The sequence below is a fragment of the Agelaius phoeniceus genome, chromosome 6 (genome assembly GCF_051311805.1).
Source record: "Agelaius phoeniceus isolate bAgePho1 chromosome 6, bAgePho1.hap1, whole genome shotgun sequence".
Lineage (NCBI taxonomy): Eukaryota > Metazoa > Chordata > Aves > Passeriformes > Icteridae > Agelaius > Agelaius phoeniceus.
In genome coordinates, this window is record NC_135270.1 from 28848697 (window position 1) to 28871734 (window position 23038).

At 44.3% G+C, this 23038-nt stretch overlaps 1 protein-coding gene across 9 annotated transcripts in view; it reads right to left on the reverse strand.

Annotated features, from left to right (window-relative positions):
* The window catches only part of RGS6 (regulator of G protein signaling 6), a 247239-nt gene that overhangs the window by 22048 nt on the left and 202153 nt on the right, over window positions 1-23038 (reverse strand). For 7 of the 9 annotated variants that reach the window (XM_077180264.1, XM_077180265.1, XM_077180261.1 and 4 more), the window contains 3 exons: window positions 18572-18758; window positions 18304-18390; window positions 2842-2931 (listed from right to left, as the gene is read on the reverse strand). In XM_077180264.1, the coding sequence (XP_077036379.1) occupies window positions 2842-2931; window positions 18304-18390; window positions 18572-18758 (364 nt within the window). The remainder of the gene's footprint in view (window positions 1-2841; window positions 2932-18303; window positions 18391-18571; window positions 18759-23038) is intronic. The other 2 variants (XM_077180268.1, XM_077180266.1) reach the window with 1 other exon arrangement.

Here is a 23038-nt window from a genome sequence, read left to right on the forward strand (position 1 = left end):
CTGGAGGCCAACCTCATGTTCCCTGCTGAGCACCATGAATCTGCAGGATTCAGGCCAGTAATACTGTGGTTACTCGCAATAATGACACTGGGAAGAACAGAGAAAAAACATCTAAAACGGATTAACAAAATATGTATGTCTGGTCTGTACGCAGCCTATGTCTGCTGTCTTGCATCAGTTAGTGGTGTGAACAATATGTTCCCCTCATAATTCTGTCATTGTATCTCAATCCCAACCCAGAAGTTCTCTCTCCATTACTGTACTCCCAGAGCAGGCAGGGAAAGCTCTCACATCTGTGGTTATTGTATGGTGCGGAAGAAAGTAACTCTTCAAACTTACAGTATTTGACAAATACCAGAAATGTGAAGTATGTTTTGAAGCACTAATCAAGCTTTGGCATCTCTCTGCTGAGCAGGTCGCTATTATTATTGCCCTTTGAAAAAGAGGAGGATATAGGGTGAACTTTTTTTTCCCCAAGCTCACACATGAAATTAAGTGGGGTAACCACAGAAAGCATACAGATTTTATGGTTCCCAGTTCTGTGCTCTAGCCACACAGTCCACCTTTCCCTTTTGCCTGCCCTCTCAGTGTGCCATAACCCAGTGCTGGAAGGCAAAAGATCCCAAATGACACAAACTTATCCACAAAATATTAATGTGGGAATCTGAAGCCGTAGCTAATTTGCTTAGTGCGGGCAACTCTTTTTACCCCCCGTCCATCATGCTGTGCTTCTGACAAAACTTATTTTCAGTTATGAAAGTAAGCTATGTCACATCAGTGTAGTATACAAGCCATGTGAGGATAATGACACTGGGGAAAGACAGGCCTCAGAGAGATGTACTCATCACAACTTAAAGAACTGCAGTGAATTTCTATTTACATCAGTAAATCCGTGACTTTTTTTGCAGGCTCTAAACCAAATTCTCCATCCATGCTGGCTCTGATGTGTCACTGAGTTCCTCTTTTCATTCCCTTGCTTTCTACCTATTTAGAGGAATTTCAAAAGGCTGTCTTTCAAAGCTGCACCAAACATCCTAAAGATAGGACCATGTAGTTCAGCGTACGGAAATGTCATGTTCTTTCTATCATAATCTCTGTACCTACTGTTTCCAAAACATTCACTTGCCCAACACAGTGTAATGTGGTTGCAAAGAACTTTACCGACTCTGGAGTAACACCAACTCCCCTCCTGCATAATGTGCAGCTGCTGAACAGCACATCTGCACTGATTTACTCCTGCCTTTTTTTTGGCCTTTTTTGTGCCTTCATATGTTTACTTGTGCACCCACAGTTCTTTCTAAAAGAAACTTGATTCTTACTTTCACGGTTGCGTTAATGTGACACCAAAACCTGCTCCTGAGGCAGTTTGCAGGGGGATGAGGATGTCATGCTGACACATCCAGGGCTTGATCTGACAGCAAACAAGGATTGCAAAAAATAAGTCTTTGTTTTGAATGGGTTTGGCTGGGAGGAGAAAGCTCTCCTGGCTTTCAAGCACAAGTACCCTCATGTTTTCAATGGAGACTGGGGGGTAGGGGGGGCATAAGCTGCTGGGGGTAGGAAGATGGCAGAGGCTTTTATGGTTTGTACCATCAGAAGACTTTGCCTCACACCCCCTTCATTACCCAGTCTCTGAACTAAGTCAGGTCTAACCCTTCTAAATGTAAGCAGCACTGGTTTATGTTGTCTCAGACCAGACATTTTGTAACAGAAGGTTGACTGCTGCCCTCCACTACCTTTTGCTAATCCACCTGCCAGTAGTCTCAGGCACAGCAGACAGAGGGGCTTGTCTCCTTTTGTCACCATATGCATGCTTTTAGGCCACACAATGACAATCAGGACAAAAATACCACTGGGATTTCATTGTATTGTGCCGATGCAATGTAATTTGGCAGCACACAGAGAATGCAGCAGAAAAACAGCAGGGAAGATGGTGATGGGAAACCACACACTCAGGCTGCAGGAGTCAGGAATCAGTTTATGTGCAGTCCTGGGAGCCAAATGCAAGTGGGACATACACACATGTACATAGCGTGCACATGCACACACACACACACATAGAGCTATGGGAATTAATCAGGAGTTGCAGGAAGCATTTGAGCACAGCCACAAACACAGAAATCAGTAGCTTATCTCCTAGACCTCTTAGAACGAGGGGACTCGAGGACAGGAGTTGTAACCTTACATAACTATTCCTTTGCTACCCTGATCTGGAGGCTCCTGACAGAATCATGGTGCTGGCAGAGCTCATGCAGATACCAAAAAGGCTAAGAAGAGCTCAAACCCAGATTTCCTGTGAGACACTGTGGCTGGAATTTTTGATTACTACATGCATTGCAATTATTTCCTGTCTCTGAGGAAAAGGTAGCATCATTGGGGAGACAAAAGCACGGAAAAGGAGTACGGGAATTGCTGCAGAGAGATCTATAGGTAAGGCATCCAAAGGGAATATCACGTGAGACTAGGGAGGTAAAAACCTTTACAGGTGAATTTTGCACCAGTAATGAACAGATTGATGGGTTCTGCTTCTCAAATCACATACCATCTTTTCCATGAGAAGGAGGTAATACAATTTATATTGCCTACACTGAATTTGGGAGACAGCTGTGCAAGACAAACACCTTCCCATACTACTTTTACCTCGGGTCACCATGTTTTCCCCAAAACTCATGCTGAGGCTGTGCACATGGATGCCATGCCCCCAGTGAAGAAGATAAAGTGCTCATTCCCTTCTTAAAGGAAAAAAAAGCAAACAATATTTTCACTTTCACACTAGCAGCAAGCAGCAGGCGAGAATCAAGACGTGCTAAGAGATGCAAGCATGTCCTTTCCAACAGATACCTTCTTCTTTGCCAGCAGTAAGTCCTGGTAAGCGTTCGAACGCAGAAAGCGTGCGTAGCTGTCACTCTTCATCAGCTTGTAAATGTGCTCCTGTGGGATAGGGGGAATGAGAGACAGAGAATTGTTATCAAACCTCATTTAAACATCACAGGAACTTAAAACACAGAGAATTGAAAGGAAGAGAGACTGATCAGAGTTCTAATTAAGTCTGCTGTTATTGATTATCTGTGTTGTGGTAGTGTACACAAGGTCCATCCTGGGACAGGACCCTGATGTACCTGGAGCTGTATGAACACAAAACAGAGAGACAGCCCTCACCCCAAAGGCTGGCACACATTATTCACTCATCAGGATTATTCTGCAAAGATTGCAACTCGCTGAAGTCCCCAGATGATAAGAAAGTGCCTACCCTGGAAAGAAGAAATAAACACCAGAAATTGTCTCATAGATTAGGTTTCATTTTACCAGCTACAGATACTTGAACAATCACTCAGCAATCCCTTTCTATTCATGGAGGGGAACTGATACTTGCACACATTTCATCTCCACTTCAGACATGCACTTAAGTAAGCCAACATGTTAATGTCCTGAAGAAGCCCATGTCTGTGATGACTATGAAGGGAAGTTACATGACTAGCTCTGATGTGGATGGCTACATCCTATGTATAAAGTTACATTGGGTGAGTCTCTCTCTTAGGGTCTTCTCTTAAGTCAAACTGCTGTTACCAGTTTGCTCTGAGAGCACTTACTATGTGTATCTTCAAATTTAAAAAGCGCTGTTTCATTGCAGCAGAACTTAATACATACCCTTTTCTAATTTCCTTGCTAAGCTTTACTTTCCTGCTGAGAATCCCTTAACACAGTCAGCTTTTCTCCTAGTTATCCCTGGATTTACAAAAGATATTATCCCAAACACCAGGAAAATAAAATCAAAATACTTTGACCAAATAATGACTGAGAACACACTAAAGGGCTCAAGAGAAAAACAGGCACCTTGGACCTTTCTCTTAGACTTTGCCCAAGGAAGCACTTTTATAGAGTCAATGAGCAGTTTTATCTATAGTGAATTATACAATGTGAAATATTCTCTCCAGCCCTAAAGCCATTGTATATGAAACTTTAGAAGAACCAAACCAGACAGAAGTCACATAGCTTATTTCAGTGTGTTAACAAGCCAAGCAGAATTCCCTTATCTTTACCATCACAGGTAATTAGCAATGACCTGTCTATACACAGTAGAACTGCTTAATCCAGCTTTCTTACCCTATTTGGTGCAGTCCTATGAGGGCCACTGGTTTTCCTTTTACACAGCATAAATGTATTCTTTGAGCATGAACAATTTGTACTGGTTAATTTCCATACTTGCTTTTAGTCTTGACAGATCCTCCTTTGTGCAGCACTATCTATCCAAAGGACAGCACAAGATTTTGCAATAGAATCGTTCATATAAAGCTATTTAGCAACTGTCACCCTTCTTGCTTCAGAAAAAACACATGGTAGGGCACAGTTTCATACTCCTCATGTACAGCATTTCCATGAGATTTGATATCCAGCTGTGGGACATTTGTTCTATTTATGCAGGACAGAATGAGCCAAGTACGCCCTAAGACAAGAAGAGGGAAAATAATGCACATCATGGATATGATCATCAAAAGGTTTGTATTCTCTCTTAAATACTTCAACTAGCATAAACTCAAGACTGTTGATTTAAAGCCAACCATACCTCAACCAGTTTGCCTGTACTGCTACATCTTAAGGTTTCCAAGGAGACTCCACGTCCTCCTAATAAGTTCTTTGTAACTACTTGGGAAAAAAAAACACCTAACTGGTGCTTTTCCAGGACCATGAGGAGACTGATGAGTAAGTGGGTACCTTGTAGCCCATCAACAGTAAAGGGCCTGAGGGGTCTCCAGAGCCTTCATCCTCTTAGTGGTCCTCTTTACAGCAGCCAGTACATGCAGAGTGCTGGTGGGACAGGTGCAGAGGTGGGCAGGAAGGTCCTGTGGCTGAGCCAACATGGTGGGTGACAGGGATATTTATAATAACATTTTGCTAGATGTGATTAATTTTTTTACTGTCTTTGGGCTTCAAATGGTTTCTTTACCAGTGGTCAGACAACTGTGTCTGGTCTGAAACATGATGATAACATTTTTGGAAAATAACTTCCAGTTTTCATTGCCACACAGACAGAAGCAAAGGACAACACATGAGGCTGGCCATACGACCCACCTGTATGCCAGCAACAACTATCATTCTTGCTCATGTCAAGAGAACTTCATGTATTTGACCTTAAAACAGTATAAACTCAGTAAATGGTGGTCAGAAAGAGAAAAAAATGCTTTGATCCTGAGATGAAATAAACCACAAGCTGCCTTCTTAACTGAAGCCCTTCCCTGAAACAGGACTATTGCACAGCCACAGCTCTGCTGCCACTGCAGTTAGCTGATTGGTATAAAGCATTTTCTCAGCTTTTCACATCTTGGAATCCCTAAACAACAACAGCGCTACCTTTCAGCTGATCACCACAGATATAATCAAACAGGGAATAGTATTCCTAGGCTTTGAATGCTAATGAAGAAAGAAGGTTGGGCATAGGAGACATGATAGCTTCAGAAGCAAACTTTACTTTTTAATTGTAAGAATTCAAAGGGCCTGCTTTCAACAATCCCTAGACTGAAGGCATGAATGAAACACTAGTAATTTAATTTACAACACTTCATTTCTGAAGCACCTACTGGAAATCTGAGCCAGTTGCTCAGATCAGCAAAGACTGCCTTCCAATTTGCAACAGTACAGGACAACTTGCATTGCTACAGTGAAAATCCCTACTGAGACTGCACCCTGAAGATTACTGCTAAAATTGTGGCAGTGGTGTGTGTTCAGCCCATTTACACAACAAATCCAGCTGCAGAATGGGAAAAGATGGTGGCTAGAACATTTGTTTTGATCTGTAGCCTACTCTGTTCTTTGCCACGAAGCTATTTTCTCTTATGCATTCTAGAATCTGCAACTTCCTAGGGAGACCCTACAGCTAGTGTTTAGCAGCTCCTCATTCCATAAATACCTTGAAGGCTACTGGAGATCTAACAGCTGATCATATCTTCTGTGGAAGCCTGAGCAACAGGCAGAGGTGTGGGCTTGGATTTAGTTTCTCTGTGCAACATGTGCAAATTGTCTTGTCCTTCTCTGTCATGGATTTTTAGCTCACTTTGGATTATTGCAACCCACTGGTCTCTCATGTCTTATTTTACTGAGCAGCTGGGTTTTTTTCCACCTTTTTCTCACATGGTGGAAAGAAAGGACATCCACATTAAAGCCTGAAATTTCCCAGTGCAATGTACTTTATAAACATGCACAATCTCCCTGACATTACGCGATAGTGCTGGTAAGAAGTTTGAGCTTTTCCATCCTTATACTGAGAAAATTCTTAATTTTTTAAGTTTTTTTTTTTTTTAGGCTGATGAGCTTACTACTGCTGGTTCCCTAAATAGAAAAAGTAAATTCACTACCTGTGTAACTTTTAACAATGCAGCTGCAGACATTTTAGTCTCTTGCACTGTGAGCAGTCTGTCCAGAATTATCCCTGCAACACTTCTTTACAAGTGCCATGGGAAGTTCCTGTGCCCCATCTGCACAAGAGCAGGAGGACCATTTCTTCTAGGTGGTGTAGGCTCTCCCAGCCATTGCCATGTACCACTTCCAAAGTATGGCTCAGTCTCACAGCTCCCTGCTCCAGCAATCCTTTAGGGAGTTACATTGCAAACCCAAGGATTTAAAACAATCATCTAACAAAACTGCCCAAGTGATCTATTAAACCATTAAACAAGGTAGCTTATAAAACCAGATAAAAGGCAGGAAAAAAAAGTCTTTAAAGATTTGGCCAGCAATTGACAGGCATCACGTGTCCCACTGGTCTCCCCTGCAGCCTTGCCAGCTCTTTCCGAGCACTGAGCTGCCATCTCAGGCCACTGCAGTGGCAGCTGCAAGTGGAGACAGAGACTGACTTGATGTGTGTGAGGGAGCCCTGGCAAGCCGGCTTTTTGAGCTGACCAGTCACTCAGTCCCTCACACAGCACGCTGCTGATGAGTGCTGGCTGTACTGATACTACCCTGTGACAATGGGTGCACATTGGGAAATGTCAGTCTAACATGGAAAGTGACACAAGAACCTGCTTTTCTAAGTGCAGTGGATTTAATCTCCAGGAAGCAAACAAATCCCTTACAAGACTCCTGCAAGCAGAGTGGGTTTGCTATCAAATGTCCCCATGACTGTTGTTTCCCAGATCTTGAGCCAAGGCAACAGAAGCAATGGGATCTGCTTGCATCTTGTCATGAGAAAAAAGCAGACCCTTATTTGTGTTTTATGCACCTGAATCACATGTCCTCCATGGTGGGGAAAATAGGCAGTGGTCCTGGGGGCTGTCCAGCTTCACTGAGCATACTGTCTGTACATGGTCTTCTGTCATGAGAGTTACACTTCACACAACATAACCATTCTACTTGCCACAACCATTATATGATATAAAGAAGAAAAAACAGTACATTTAAAAGGGGGAAATGTTGTCCCTTCTAGAAAAAAAAAAGGGAACCAATGAGATAAATCACAAAAAAATTCTCTTTTACAATTAAGTGAAACCAACAGGAAATCCCACCCCTGACAGCTGACAGCTTAAGTGCAGGGAAGTAAACCCTGATAAGGTTCGGCATCTCTTGGCTATTTTCCTTCCACAAGCTTTACCTTTGGAAAGAGATGAAGGACAGGCTTAGTAAATTATTCCTGACAAGAGGGGAAAGGGGGAGGAAAAAATAAAGTTTGCAGTCCAGACGGGAATATAGGAGGTGGCTGAGATAGCAGAAACCATCTCAAAGCTGCACCTGCTCCAAATCAATGTGCTGCAATGTGATCTCAGGTCTCTCTTCCCCCTCTCAGTCAAAGCACAGTGACCCTGAGGAGGGCATGGCTGCCAGATAAGCAGATCATTGGGAACACTCAAGAAAAATGTGGGAAAAAACCCGAATGATAAAAAAATAACATCTGACTTGCATAAGACACATGGTAGATCCTAGGAATTACCTTCTCTGTTAAGAATGTTTCTTTTTAGCAGAAAATCTTGGTTCTTTCCTGTGATTTGTGTATATGAACCAAGAAGAGAATCGGTGGCTAAACATCCATTCCTAATTCCACTAGTATTTTACTCAACTTGATATTTTGTGACAGGCTTGAGATTATTTTGGAGTTATGAAGGCCAAGCACAATGTTCTCATGAACTCTGAACACCAGCTAGATTCCAGAAAGCCCTTAAATTTGACCTTGCTGATATAAATTTTTCCCTGTTTGTGCCTAAACACAACTGCAAACTTTAGGTGATGATGGGGAATAAGGAAATGGCCAATTCTTTGCTCACTTCAGGAACAGGTTTCCCATTTAGCACATTTATGGAACAGATCATCTTGGCTACCATTACACAGCATGTACAGAACAACCAAGTGATCAGGCCCAGCTAGCATGGGTATAGGAAAAGCACATCCTGCCTGACCAACCTGATCTCCTTTTATAGCCAGGTGACCTGCCTGGTGGATGAGGGAAAAGCTGTGGATTAAGTCACCTGGACTTCAGCAAAGCCTTCAATACTGTCTCCCATGGCCTTCTCCTGGAGAAGCTGGCAGCCCTTGGTTTGGAGAGGTGCACTCTTTGATGGGTTAAAAACTATCAAAATGGCTGGGCTGAGAGAGTGGTGGTGAATGGAGTTACATCCTGGCAGTCAGTCACCAGTGGTGGCCCCAGAGCTCAGTATTGGGGTCAGCCCTGTTTACCATCTTTATTGTTGATTGATGATTATTTATGATGAGGGGATCAAGTGCACCATCAGCAGGTTCACATATGACACTAAGCTGGGTGGAAGTGTTGATCTGCTGGAGGGCAGGAAGGCTCTGCAGAGGGATCTGGACAGGCAGGATCAACGAGCCAAGGCCAGTGGTAAGAGGTTCAGCAAGGTCAAGTGCCAGATCCTGCACTTGGGTCACAACAACCCCATGCAGTGCTTTAGGCTGGGGGATGAGTGACTGGAAAACTGCCTGGTAGAAAAGGACCTGAGAGAGCTGGTCTGCAGTAGCTGAACATGAGCCAGAGTGTGCTCAGGTAGCCAAGAAGACCAATGGCATCCTGGCCTGTAGCAGCAACAGCATGGCCAGAAGGACCAGGGCAGGGATTGTCCCCATGTACTTGGTACTGGTGAGGGCACACTTTGAGTCCTGTGTCCGGTTTTGAGCCCCTCACTGCAAGAAAGAAATTGAGGTGTTGGAGCATGTCCAGAGAAGGGCAATGAAAATGGTGATGAGTCTACAAAGTTACTCAGATAAGGAGCAGCTGAAGGAGCTGGGATTGTTCAGCCTGGAGAAAAGGAGGCTCAGAGGAAATCTTATCACTCTACAACTGTCTGAAAGGATGATGTAGCCAGGTGGGGGTCAGCATCTTCTCCAAGGCAGCTAGTGACAGAATGAGAAGAAATGGCCTCAAGCTATACTGGCAGAGGTTCAGGTTGGACATCAGGAATAATTTTTTTCAGTAAAGAGTGGTTAAACAATGGAATGGGCTGCCCAGGGAGACAGTGGAGTCACCAGCCCTGGAAGTGTTCAAGAAATGAATGGAGGTGGCACTTAGTGCTGTGATTTAATTGACATGGTGGTGTTTGGTCAAAGCTTGTGCTTCATGATTTTTGGGGTATTTTCCCACCTTAATGATTCTATTCCACGATTTTTAGCTTATTTTGGGGAGTTTACACTAAGGCTAGATAGCTGTTGAGATGTACTTGAGCTGCAAGGATCCACTTTGCCTTTCATAAACTGGTCAGAAACGTTCTTGCTGTAGTTATCCCACTAACAGCTGGATTCTTTTGGAGCACTCATTCACCCTGTCACCAACACCTGGTATTAACTAGTGAGAGCTGATTTGGAGACCCCTTTTGTATTGCAAGCGCACAGCCAAACCTCTGGCCAACTCCAAAGGAGATTTGCAGCATGTCTGACAAATCCATTAAAAGAAAAGGCCACAAGCAATGTAAAGCAGTAGATTAAACAACTAAATAAATAACAGCATACTGCAATGAATGCTAATATTTGTGCCACCTGTATGCTTGGCACTGGGGAGGAATTTACTGCAGATTCACACTTGAGAGAGTGCTGCCTGAGTGAAGGCCTTGTGGCCTTTGCTGGAAGGATGGGAAGAGATGCCAGCTGAGAACCTGCCTGGAGTTTGTTTTTGGAAAAGCTGTCTCTATAGTACAAAGAGGACGTGGGAAGGAGAAAGCAGACGCTTCTGCAAGCACATGGTGTGTGACTGCTGCACCTTCCAATTACACTTGGCAGCAGCCTAGTGCCTGCTGTCTGTCAGCACCCCTGCTCTGCACAGACATTTGTGGCAAAGGAGCTGAGGTTAACCCCTGTGCCAGCATAAACACATACTGCAGTCATCAAAACCTGCTATCCATGGGTTGTTAGAGATGTGTCCTGTTAATTCTGCTGCACTCTTCCCAGCTCATCCTCAAGAAACCTGTTTGACCAGCAGAACCCCCTACCACACCACCACCAGGATCTCCCAAAAAGCCAGAGAAAGGAAAGGACACCTACCCCTCTTTAGCAATTGCTTGTGCCAAAACTGAATGCAACGCTTTTTAGGAGCAATTATGATCAATTGCATTCAACCTAAATGGTGGTGCTAAAATGCACTTCGGAAAAAGCAGTAAAAATTGCTGCATCAGCTCTGGAAGCTGAAGTAGCTGGTAGCAGGCACAGTTGAGATGAGCCAAACAGTGAAGAAGCTGCAGAAGAGACCTTCACATTTGCCCTGATTGAACTTGATGGGAAAACACCAGTAGGGGTGAGAAAGCAGGGAAACACGTATTTTTTATTCTAATTCCCTTTAATGTTTCCAAATCCCCACTAAAAGCACTTCTGGATCTGCTTATTCTGGTCTCTGCATTTAGGATTTCACTCTTCTCAAAAATGCTGTAGTGCCTGTTTGAGCTGCCTGCCTGCATGAACCAGGGTGAGCCCCTTCCCGGAGGCCGGCAGTGCTGCCATCTAGCAGGGCCAGGAGGGACCGGGTGCTCTGGCTGCTGCGGGACTGCGTGGCTGGCCTGGATTTACAGTTGGAAAAGAAATGCTTCAGGTTGCTAAATGGCACATAAGGGTCTTGGTCAAGAGTGAATTGCTCTGGAAATCTTTTTTGCCAGTCTCAAGTACTCAAGGCACATAATTTAAACCAAGTTTTAGCTGGTGCATTTTCTTCACACTTAACCAAGATGCTTTTACTACTAAGGGAAAAAAAGATGAATAAATATCCTGTAATATAGACCAACCTCCCTGCTAAGCTAAAAAGCATAATTTTTTTTCAGCCCACAAATGAAATTACACGGGGCTGAAGGCACAGGAATGTAAGAAAGAGCCTTACCAAGAGGGATAACTAAGCAATGAGAGCTCATTTTGAGTAATACAGAGAAATCCTTTGTTTAGCCCTGTAGATACATAGTTGGAAACACAATGTAAATATTTCATGGAGAAGCACATTGATAAAAGAAACATATAAATTTAGCAATGGTTCCTCTATAAATTGATGAGACAACTGGTTTGCTTCATATCTTCAAACACAAATGTGAGGGCAGAGCTGTTGAGGGTCAATGGCAGATGCAGTGCAGAGGACTAGAGGCAAAGGGCTGTTGATTGCTGTGCAGTTAAGGGGTCAGCCTGGTACTGCAGGAGGATTTAGTCCTAAATATAGCAAGGGCTATCCTGGGAGACAAGAGTGGGCTGCCGGGAGTCTAACGCCATATGAGCAGCTTTAGGTTTTGAGAACAATGATCATGGCTAAGAGGCTGATTCTCTCAATATGGGCCAAATCCTGGCTACTGGCAAAAAGCCCAAGTGAGAAGGTTTTGCCTGGGAGGAGGGGACAACCTTCTGTAGCGTTCAGGAGACTGGCATTTCTTTTCCAAACAATACCATAGGTAGGAGTTGCAGCAATGAAGATGAGGTTTTTCCCTCCTGTAGATGCTGTGGTACAGCTATGAGGTGTAACTAGTTAACCTTTTGGTCAATACCTTGACACCTGCAAGCTGTCAGCAACTTCCTTCTTGTTTGCTCCATGCAAAATCCTGCCAAAAAGCTGAATTGTACCAAGGAGAAGAACATGCAGAACCCCCTCACACAGCAGAAGGAAATTATATTTCAGTGGGACATTCTGTTCCATAGGAGATGGTGATAGAGCAGGATACAGCCCCACAGAAACAAGCAGAACACAGCTTCTGAGTAAAGGTGGCTATGGTGAGATAGGGAACACCAACCCTGCTTGGATGCCTACCTAGAGAACAAGTACTGGACAGATAAACAGTTTTCCATACCTCATCAACATTTTGACTGTACGATATCTGCTGCTATAACATCTTGGGCTGCCATTAAGTGGTTGAACTCAAGATCTCAGAGTCCAAATGTATGTTGAAATCTTTTAACTGTTTGCCAGCAAACCCCATATTGACAGCCCACATTCATACCTGCTGTGGGCTGAGCAGGGATATGAAATGCATTGCTGATAGATCTTCCCAGGGATTTTTTCTAAAATTTTTAATTAGGAGTGTGAACACTCAGGAAGGTAACAAGCCCTTAAAAAAATTAAAGACCACGGTGTTCCTGCAGTGCATGGGTTTAGCAGGAAGAGACCATAACCTCAAAGTCCATGAGAAGGGGATTCCTGGAGTTCTGGCTTCTTGATGAGATGAAAGGACACACTTGCAAGCACTTTCACTCCCTATTTGGGAGAAAAGAAACAGTATCAGCAGCTTCCTGACCTTCACATGAAGAGGAAATTCTCTTGCTCTGGATCTGACATGCAGTAGTTTCTTGCTTTCAAGAAGCACAGTGGACACTACTGACACAAGAGTCCCAGAGTCTGAGTGCTGAATTCAATTTTTGAGCAAGCTAGAGACTTTCCCATGTAATCCATCTAAAGGTATTTTTTGGAGGTATGAAATGTCTGGCACTGAGGCACTGTTAATACTCATGTATGTAGTTTTAGACAGCTTGGCAGGATCAGCACCCTGAATAACAGGCAGACTATTGTCCTGTGGGAATATGCTGACTGTTCTTGTTACCCCATTTCCCATGATCTTTCATTTGAAGAGATCTGTTGGCTTCTGTCACTGTGTCTGCAAGGAGAGGGGTGACTTGTGACTTTTTCCTGGCCCTTTTTCTGCTCGTGTGTGACAGAAGGACATTAGCGTAGACAGTATTTTGATCCCTGATGCCTTCAGAGACAGAAAGGGAACAGCAAGACAAAGGCTGGATGGTAGATGTTAACATGACTGCTAAACTACAAATTAAAATGGAAGGCAGAAGATAAAAGAAGTACTTTCTAATGTGTGGCGCATCTGTACATTTAAAAAAAACTCCCAACAAAGCAAAACAGGAAAATAACAACATAGACTATCTGCTCCTATATAAACCTCTGCTTCAAGTTTTTTGTTTCCTCCTTTCCACAGTACCAGGCACAGCAGCGTAAGCCTCCACCATCCCTTTCTATTTTTGTTCCAGACATCTAACTACTCTTCTGGCTGTATTTGTGGGGCTCTTGATTTTAGATTCCTTTTTAGGTTGTTTTGTGAAATCCATGAGGGCAGGAGCTTGCACTTTTGCTTCTAATTGTAATATACACACAACAGTGAGACTCTGTGTGTTTTCTGCAGTCACCATAACCCAAATACAAGGAAGAGAACCAGAGTGCAGTGAAAGGAACAATTTTTTCCTCCAGTCCCACAGAATCAGAGTCAAAGAAGGAGAAGGGAATAAAGGTCAAGTCCTTGTGCAGTCCCTAACCTCCACAGGAAAGTGCAGGCTGTCAAAAGCCCCCAGGACCTCTGGAGCTGATGTCATGTACTGTGATGTCATGTAGCAGTGCTTTCAATTCCCCACAGCACAGGCTCAATGTCTCTGAGCAGCATTGGTTCATGTGGACTTGATCCCCTCTTAGAGGCAGAGCACCTTGGTCTGCCCCGTGTCCCCTTGCTGGCTGCCTGCACTGCTAACCAACCCTTAGTCATTGTCCTTTACATGCATGCACATAACTTGGGTGACTGCACAAAACTTTAAGAAAATAGGAATAATGCTTCTCCAAGTTCTTACATGAAAGATGATACAGATACGCAATGAATGATTTTCTCATCTTCCTTCCATGCTGTGATTTAGCTCCAGACCTACAAAAGGAATTCTCTATGCCCACTGAATAGACACCAGGACTTTTACATCCTGTGCATGCTTGAAAACACAAAGTTAGGAGAAGTCCTCCCTCCTTTTCCCTTCTTGGTAAAAAATAACATTTCACTTCCAAGAGATCCTTGCTTAAACTTGGGAGTTTGGTTTTGAATTCAACAGGATCCTGTCAAATTCTCTCAGCACCTTGAGCTTCCTGATACAACCAGAATGCGAACTGACAACTGACCACTGATGAATCCTGCAAGGACTTGTATCTCTGCCACAGTCCAGAACAAACTGAACTACACGTGAGGCAGCTGAGAGCAAGAACTGGGCTCAAATCTCAAGATTAGATTTAAGGAAGAAAGTTTGTACAATAAAGATAATGAAACTCTGGCCAAGATTGTCCAGAGAGGTGGTGGATTCCATATCTTTGGAAACATTCAAGGTCAAGTTGAACAGGGCTCTGAGAAACCTGATCTAGTTAAAGATCTACCCTGCTCATTTCAGGGGAGCTGGACTAGATGAACTTTAAAGGTGCCTTCTGTCCCAAATGATTCTGTTTCAAATCTGGGACAGGTAAATTTCTGGTTTGAGCTGCCTGGAATTGAGCATTATGGTCTAAATCTGCTCTGGAATTAGCCAAGGATCTGAAAAGAACAGCTAAAATTCCTAACAGAGCCTGGATTAGAACTGAATTTCCCTGAATTATCTTCATAGAAACAACAGCTGGTTAGTTCAGGTAAATGAATGTCAATCTAATACTCTATTTTATTTATTAAAGAGTAAAAATCAAAAAAGAAAACAGGAAAGGAATTCCAAAGCCAACTGTGTGGCTTACCTGGCTCTGGTACACCTAGCTCTGAAGTCTACTAGTAAATGTAGACTAAATGACCCTACAAACATTACTGTGAAGAAACACAATACATCCTGGTGATACTAGCTCCCAACACCAAGGGACAGAGGAAGGGATTAAAGATTTTCTGAAGGCAGAAAGACATTTCAGAGGAGGCAAGGAGATGCTTGATGGGGGTAGTGGAAGAATGGTTAAAAAACTAATAACATGTAGATAAGCCATAACTGTCACACTCACAGCTATGTGCTCCCATTTAAAGATGAATTACTTTGGCTGTCAGCAGCTTCATTAGCCAAAAGAGGCCATTCAGATGGACCCAAACCTATTTACTTTCTAGAGCTGGTGGTGCCTGCTTCATATTGCAGGGCCCCACATTGGTTGTTCAACGATGCTGATAACTCCTGTGGGAGCTTACATCCTGCTAAGTACTTCACTGTTTAATTGAACTGACCTTTCCTGACGATGCCCCTTGTATTAAAAGCTGCTTTGCTCCCCAGTGAAAATGGTTTGATAATCATAATATTTTACTCAGAGGACAGTTGTTTAAGAGCAGAAAATAATCAGCTAAATTGGTAGGCACCCCTCCGGAGGGGCCCAGGACTAAAATGACAGAAGGTGCTGCGGATCAAGATAGCTGGCAGAGCTGATGATGAGGACAGAGCTCGGAGCAGCACTGGGCTGCTCAAGGGCAGAGACACCAACAAACTGGACAGCTGGGGAGGGGAGTGCAGGCTGAGCCAGCACTGCACCCTCTGCTCAGAGCTGAGATGTGCTGGCACAGCTTGAGCTGGGCATGGGGTGGGCGATGGCACCTGCGGGAGCCACAGCAGGAGGAGCAACTCCATACAAGCCCAGCAGTGCAGGACTGTGGAGTGCAGCAGCACTGAGGGACACAGTATCTCAAGCTGAGATGGGGAAATGGCACAACATTTGCTTCTGTGGAACAGAAATCCGTCTCAGAGAGAGGTCTGTCTGAAATAATAAATGCACACCAAATTCAGGTTTAGGAGCGCTTTGGGGACTGAGATTTGAAGCTGAGATTTTTTTAAACAGAGGACCCATTTACTTTCAGACCATGACTGGCCTAGGGACAAAGAGGTTTGAAGTGAGAGGAATGTTTGCCAAAAGCCTTTTTTCTCCCTGTTTTTATCCAGGCTAGTTGCCTTACCAGATGGTTGAGCAGCATCTGGGAGAGCTCTTTGGGGCTGGGAGCCAAGGGTGTGCAAAGAAGCACATCAATGTAGACTGTTAAGCACCCAATAACAAATGATGCTTTGCTTTCAACTTCCTGTTATAAAGCATTTGCTGGCCTGAATGTGCTTTGCTACACCTTGCCTTTCCCAAGTACAGCAATGTGTCCATTTCCAGTGGTTTTTATACAGAATTGGCATTTTGTGGATCTCTCAAGTCACAACTAGAGTGCCACATCACTTTCTCCTATTCTTCCACTGCAGGAGTATCAAACTAATTTTCTCAGATCAGCAAACACTCTTCCTTCCTTGTAGTGGCTCAGACCTGCAGGCACTCAAAGAATGTGCTGTTGAGTAAACTAAATTTTTTCTTGTTTTTTACTTACAAGGACATTTCAGTTGTTTTCCTCTTTGTGCTAAAGCTACTGAGGACAGGACAACACTTGTATTTTCTCCTCCCACAGAGGGTGTTTTGATTAGCTGTATCTGGTTGAGTCCCTAGGAATGTGGGATGTGTGGGAGCTCCCATGGACTCCTGGTGCCAGGGTGCTGAGATAAGGCAGCTGCTGCACATTCATGGATGAGAGCCTTTGCAGTGGCAGGCTGACCTGTGAGAAACACCATGGCAGGTCCTGGGAGATTTACTGCACCCTGGGACCATCTGCATTGGCTCCCATGAAGTTGATGTGCAAACAAAAACTCCCCTTCTCCAGGATGAGCCAGAAAAAATCTCTACCAGGGCACTGCACCCTTCAGCAATGTCCTGCTTTTTCCTGCTTGTGTTAGAACACCTTCTCAGCTATCCAGTCAAGCAGTCACAAACAGCTTGCTTTGCCTTTGGAGAGCTACCAGAAGCCCACTGCCCAAGGAGGTAACTGGGTTCACCTTCCACATTGTGCTATCCTCTCTTGAGGATTCAGTAGATTCAATCTCCAAGATAACCATAGCTGGCCCTTGAAGGTCTACCCTTGCCTCATATTTCTGTGTCCATGAACCACAACAGATGAATTGAAGAGATCTGTCTGTGCAAAAATCCACTAAATAAAATTAACCCAAGGAGCTAAAATTGCAGTCTAACTGCCAGGGCTCCAGCTTGATTTTATCAACTCTCTTTTGAATGGCAATTACATTGTGAACTGATCAGTTCAAGGCTAAATCCTCTGTGTCTTCTTCTAATTAAATACTCATCATCTAAATATTCGTCTTACTCTTAGTACTTCTACTTATCAATTTAATCAATTCCCCCATTACTCACCTATCTACTTTAGCCTGCATTTTGCCATCATCATTTTTTTCAGGTGATGCATGCAGTTCTTTTTCACTGCAACTGCCAAGCAAAGAATACATCTTATCCAGAATGTCTTCACACTCCTGTATCTCTCAGCTTTAGAAAGGGCATTTAAGTTGCCTGATATTCACAGGGGACTGCCCTGAAACTTCATGCACATTCCTTCTCTGCTGGCCCCAAGGAGCAAGACTGCATTCAGGAAAATAGAGTATTTGATGCTGGTTTGAAAAATTCATTGCCTAACCTTGTATAAGTGGTCCAAAACATCTCCCCTGAGATGAAAGTATTTTGTTAGTGGAGCATTTTGAAGAATTGCTTTTGAATGCCAATTAAAAAAATCCCCAAACCCAGGAATTCTTTTCATTTGCTGCTGGTTTTACTACATCTTGTGATAAAAATGTATATGAGGAGGATATATTTTCATTGTGTCCCTAGTAATATTTGCCAAATGATCTCTTCTTCATTTTTCTTTTTTAAAAATTAGAAAATTATATTTTCACTTTCCAGAAGGTTATGCAGCTTTACCCTTGCTTATAGCAGTTTTTCTCAAATTATTTGTTTTCCTCAAGGAATTTTCCATGTACAGTTTATCTGTAAAAATTTCCCTGATAAATCTGGAGCCTTAGGAGGGAAGGATTAAGCTCACTGCATTGCCTACTGTCCTATCATTACTCTAAGGTATTGTCTGGTGGACAAATTTCTAGCTGTGTGGGAGGGAGCTGCTGCATTTGGGGTTTGGCAGGGGGATATAATTAGGTATAAATAAATAAAATATAGAAAAAAGTGTATTAGCCAGGGTTTTGATCTGACATTGGCCATTCTGTAAATATGGCAGACTTTGATGACAGGTAGCACAGACAGACAAGCTGAACTGTATAGCACTTTTTCACCTGTGCTTTCTCTGAGACATGGCTCCAGCTTGCAGCGCCTTGCAGACTTGTAGATTTTGGAACATTTGTTCCCAGAGGAGCCTTAGCCTGTTATAACAGATAGATTCAATGAAAATATCATTTACCCAGCTTGAATAGATATCCTCAAAGTCACTTCAAACTGTGCATCTCCTTTTTCTTACAAGTGAGCAGTGACAATGTGATAGTAGAATATCACATTAAAACTGAGAATTTCATTAGCAGTAGTTCCATAAAACCAAAAACTAACCTGTGCATCTTCATATGTATATCTCCCTGGGTCTTTGACATTTTGGCTTGTTTTTTCATAGCTGTGGGAATCCAGGTTAATAGCACTTTGGGCCCCAGGAGCTAGAAACTCTTGCCAGATTTCTTCCACTCTTGTGGTCACATCCTGTAAAGGTCGTTTCTTGAGATCTTGGACAGCCAACCAAAACCTGTACTAGGCAAAAATTAAAAGGGCAGAGAAGAGAAAAAGATAGAAATCTAGGTAAGATTTTGGCAATAAGCCTAGGCAGAGCCCTAAAATAGACACAGAACCTAATCCTGCATCTATCAGAATTCACAGAAGACTCTCCATGTAAGCATGATTCCAAGGGGATGTACTTTATATCAACCCCTTATATTTTGGCTAAGACCAGAACACTGACCTTAAGAAGTGATACATTCTTATTCAACTGCCCCTGCAGAAGTGTCAGATTAGGTAGGCAAACAGGAAACCTCCAGAGCTATGCAGCTGGAGGAGAGGAGTAGGCTCTGCCTCCCACAGCCCCACTGCAATGTGCTGGTCATTCCTGCCTGCAGGACTGGTCATCCACAGGGGATTAAAATGAAGAACAAACTTAACATTCATATCATTTCCAGTGTGAAGTTGTAGCAATGCCACTTAGAGATTTTTTTTTACTTGTAAACTGACCAGCATTCAGATGGATGCCATGAGAAAAGATGACTCTTGTCATGCCATACTCCAATTTTACAGGGGTATTTTCTTGACTAGGCTATGCTTACAGACTAAAGTAAGTTCATAAATACTGAGAAGATAATCCCCTTGATGACTAAGGACATAATCCATATCTTGATCTGTGAAAACAAAGACCACAGAATATTTTGCAAGAGTGACATGCATGTCTTTTGTCTTTTATCCTAGGAAAAAGAAAAGACCTTTTTTTGGTGGTGCTAGTTTAATTTATTGCTGAAAGAGGTATGCTCTTTCAGGTGCTTAATTCAGAAGATGCATGGTGCCCGGTAGCCTTTTATTTTGGTCAACTCTATCTTCCAGCAAGAAGGCATCCCTGAAGAGTATCTGCCCTGAGTACCTGGGCCCTGCAACCTAGTTGAACAAGCACAATAGTGCTCCACAGGGAGTGCTGAGTGCTACGGGGCAAACAGGTACTGAAGGCACCTTTGCAGTCACCTGCAATAGCCAGCTCTTTCCTACCCCCTGGAAAAGGTGGCCATTGTCCAGGTTGACAAGGAGGGCAGGGTTCACCTTGGCTGTCCCTGCCCTGCACTGCTCTTATACACTCTCTCTGCTGGGCAGACTGTGCAGAGGGGACAGGGAATGTCTGGGTCATTGCTTGTTCAGGGCATCTGCAAGAGCTGCACAACTTGGAAAATCCTGTGTCTCCCTTATAAACCAGTTGAACTGTAACTGAAGTCCTGATTTCTCACCCCAAATGATTCAGTGGTTTCAGTGTGCTGCCACTAAGGCAAATATTCCTCCATGGTGGAAGGAGGAAGATAGAGTCTGTCCCAAACAAAAATCCCAATGGCAGTGAGGGGGACTCCTGTGCTGTTCCTCACTCTAGCTTCCTTAATGGCTGTGGGCAGTATCTAAACACCCTGGAATCAGTGGTGTTATTGCAAACAAGGCTGCTACCCCATTTAGCCTGGTATCCTAACTGCAATAGAGGCAAACAGTCAGTTTGAGGGGGAAAATGACATCCACACTACATGCAAGGCCAGGCTAAATCCTCCTTGCCTGTCTGCTGCTTCTTTCCGACCATCAGGGGGCATCATGCCACAGCTCTGACTCACCCAAGCCACTTGACGATATTCCTTCCTATGGTTTTTCCATTTCCTTGACAGGCTCATTAAAACAGACTAGGGTACACTCCAACACTACATCAGTACCTTTGGAGTCACATACTTGTGGTTCTAACAAGGTGACATTTGATTTTATGAACTGAAATAGAGTATCTGGGGTTGGTGGAGGAGTGTGTATGGTTGGTCCTTTTCCATCTTTGAGAGTTTAGTGCACCTGATATCCTGCTTTGTCATTTGAGCAGTGACATCCCCACTTATCACACGCATGCAGAGAGTAAAGGGTGGCACTCACAGCACAGTAATCTGATGCCATATGTGGTTTCTGTTATTTGAAAATACTTTAGCATTCAATTTCAGATGTAATAGGAACATGTGAATGCAGAAAAGGCATAGGAAGAAAAGATGCTAATCATTCCAGAGTAGCTGGGACACTTCAGACAAACATTTGGCTAGAGAGAACCTTTTCTTCTGGCTTATCTTCTGACCCTGGAGCTGGGGAGGCAGGCTGGGAAAGCACGCTTGTGAGAGAGCTGGGAACGTTGTGAAGTGACAGCTTGCCAGAACAGGAGCACCATCCATTTTAATAACCATTTGGCTCAATCTGAAAACCAACCAACCAGACCAACCTGACAGTAACAAGAACAAGCTCTTTTTACTGCAAGCAATTGTGAATTCATGCCCAAGGCTGGATGTCCTCTTCAAGGGAAAGGGGAGTTTTGTCTTGGTAAAAATTTCAAAGCTATTCACTATAGCTGGCATCTAAAAATCAAGCAACATCAAAGAGGGGTATCCAGCCCCACAGCTTCAACTCCAAGGCAAATTCTTTGCCATGAGGAATCAACCTGAAGCCAACACATAAGCAGGGTTTCCTATGGGATTTATAGCATTTACAAAAGAGAAGCAGGTATTTCTACTAAGGAAAGGAGCCGACATACAATGACTGTGCTGGAAATTCTGCTCAATTATAAAGTGCAAATGCACTCCCTGAATCCTGCAATTTCTGAAGCACAAGCACAGCCCCGAGTTCACAAGGAGTCAGGTGAAAATTCTGCATTGCCTCCTCTCTTTCTGTAGGAGACAGATGTCCAGTGGACACCTTTGCACAGGGCAGGGGAGAAGGGAGATGTCCTTGTGTGTCCTCTCCACAGGTGCCCTTTAAGCAGAGCAGGACTGGCATAGGGACTGTCTGCACAGAGGGAGCAGCAGCAGCATTGATCACAGGTTCTTTGTCCTTTATAAAACAGCATGAAAGGACTGGAGAAGGCTGATAATATGGTGTCCTAAAGTGTTGTCAGTGGCAAAAACCATTTCAGCCTCATCCAGCTTGTAATTAAACTGCTGTCACTTGCAGAAGATATCCCACAATGGCATTTATCCTCCACAGCTCCCCCAAGGCACAGAGAGCTCCTGGACCTCTGCGTGCGCACTCTGCCTCCCTGCAGGGCACTGCAGAGGTGTTTAGTCACTGCAGTTCAAAGATGTTCCCCAGTGAAAAGGCTGCTAAGGAAGGACAGTGTGCGTAGTGGGGGAGTGGCTGCTTCTGAGGGACACTGTAAAACAAAAATTGATTTTAAATCATGATCAGGAGGCAAAATATGGATGACTCCAGAAACTGAGGAACAACAGTCAAGATAAGGGCAGTGTTGTATCCCCAACTTGGGGGTGGACGCAACACCCCTAGCTGGACAGTGAATTCATCAAGTGACTATCTGAGGTCAGAATCCAAGCTTCTCTCCTTGCCTCAGTGGTTCCATGACAGTATCCTATGCCCCTCCAGTCTCACATCTCTAACCATTCACAAACCGTCTTCCATTCACCAAGAACTAACTTTGAACATCTCAGCCAGGAAATGAATGAAAGCAATTGATAAAAATCAAAATGCAGTTCAGACAGGGGCAGTATTCACATCTTTGTGTTGTTTAGTGGTCAGATCCTAGGCGTGGTGAGCTTGGCATGGCCAAGACAAATAAAAATCTGTCTTTGGTGAGCAAGCTGGGGTCTGGCAGATGCTGCAAAGCTGCACGGTGGGGCACTGGGGACCTGCCAAGGAGACCGCAATGTCGGTGGGGACGGGGCAAGCGTCCCGCAGGCCTCCCCTCCCCTCCCCTCCCCTCCCCTCCCCTCCCCTCCCCTCCCCTCCCCTCCCCTCCCGGTGCACGCCGGCGTCCACGGTGCAAGTCCCTCCTTCTGCTGCAATTTCTTTCAGTGCTGGGGGGCAGGACAGCCCTTTTGTCGCTGCCGCGGGGCAGCGCCCGCCGGCCGTGCGCAGCGCCCGCCGAGAGGCCCTGCCCGGGCCCGCTGAGGGGCCCGCGCAGCGCGGGGCGATGGCGCCGCCTGCCGGCACCATCCGCCCCATCCCGGCTCTGCCCCGCACCATCCCGACACTGCCCGCACCCCGCTTAGCCCTCCAGCTCTGGCACTGCCTCGGAACTGCTGGGGGAACGGTCTTAATTTAGGGAACACGGGGCTTTGGGGCGGCTCGGTGTGTTTACTGCATATATGAGCTCTCCTCACTGCCTGAACTTCACCTTTCCTGATGAAAACTGGGAGGGGGGGGGGAACCTGGCAACAACTTTCAACCATTAGGAGTCATGTAAGCTATAAACACTTTCTGCGGCTAGAACTCCTTTCCCGCGATCTCCATGCTCAACATATGCTCACAAGCAGTAAG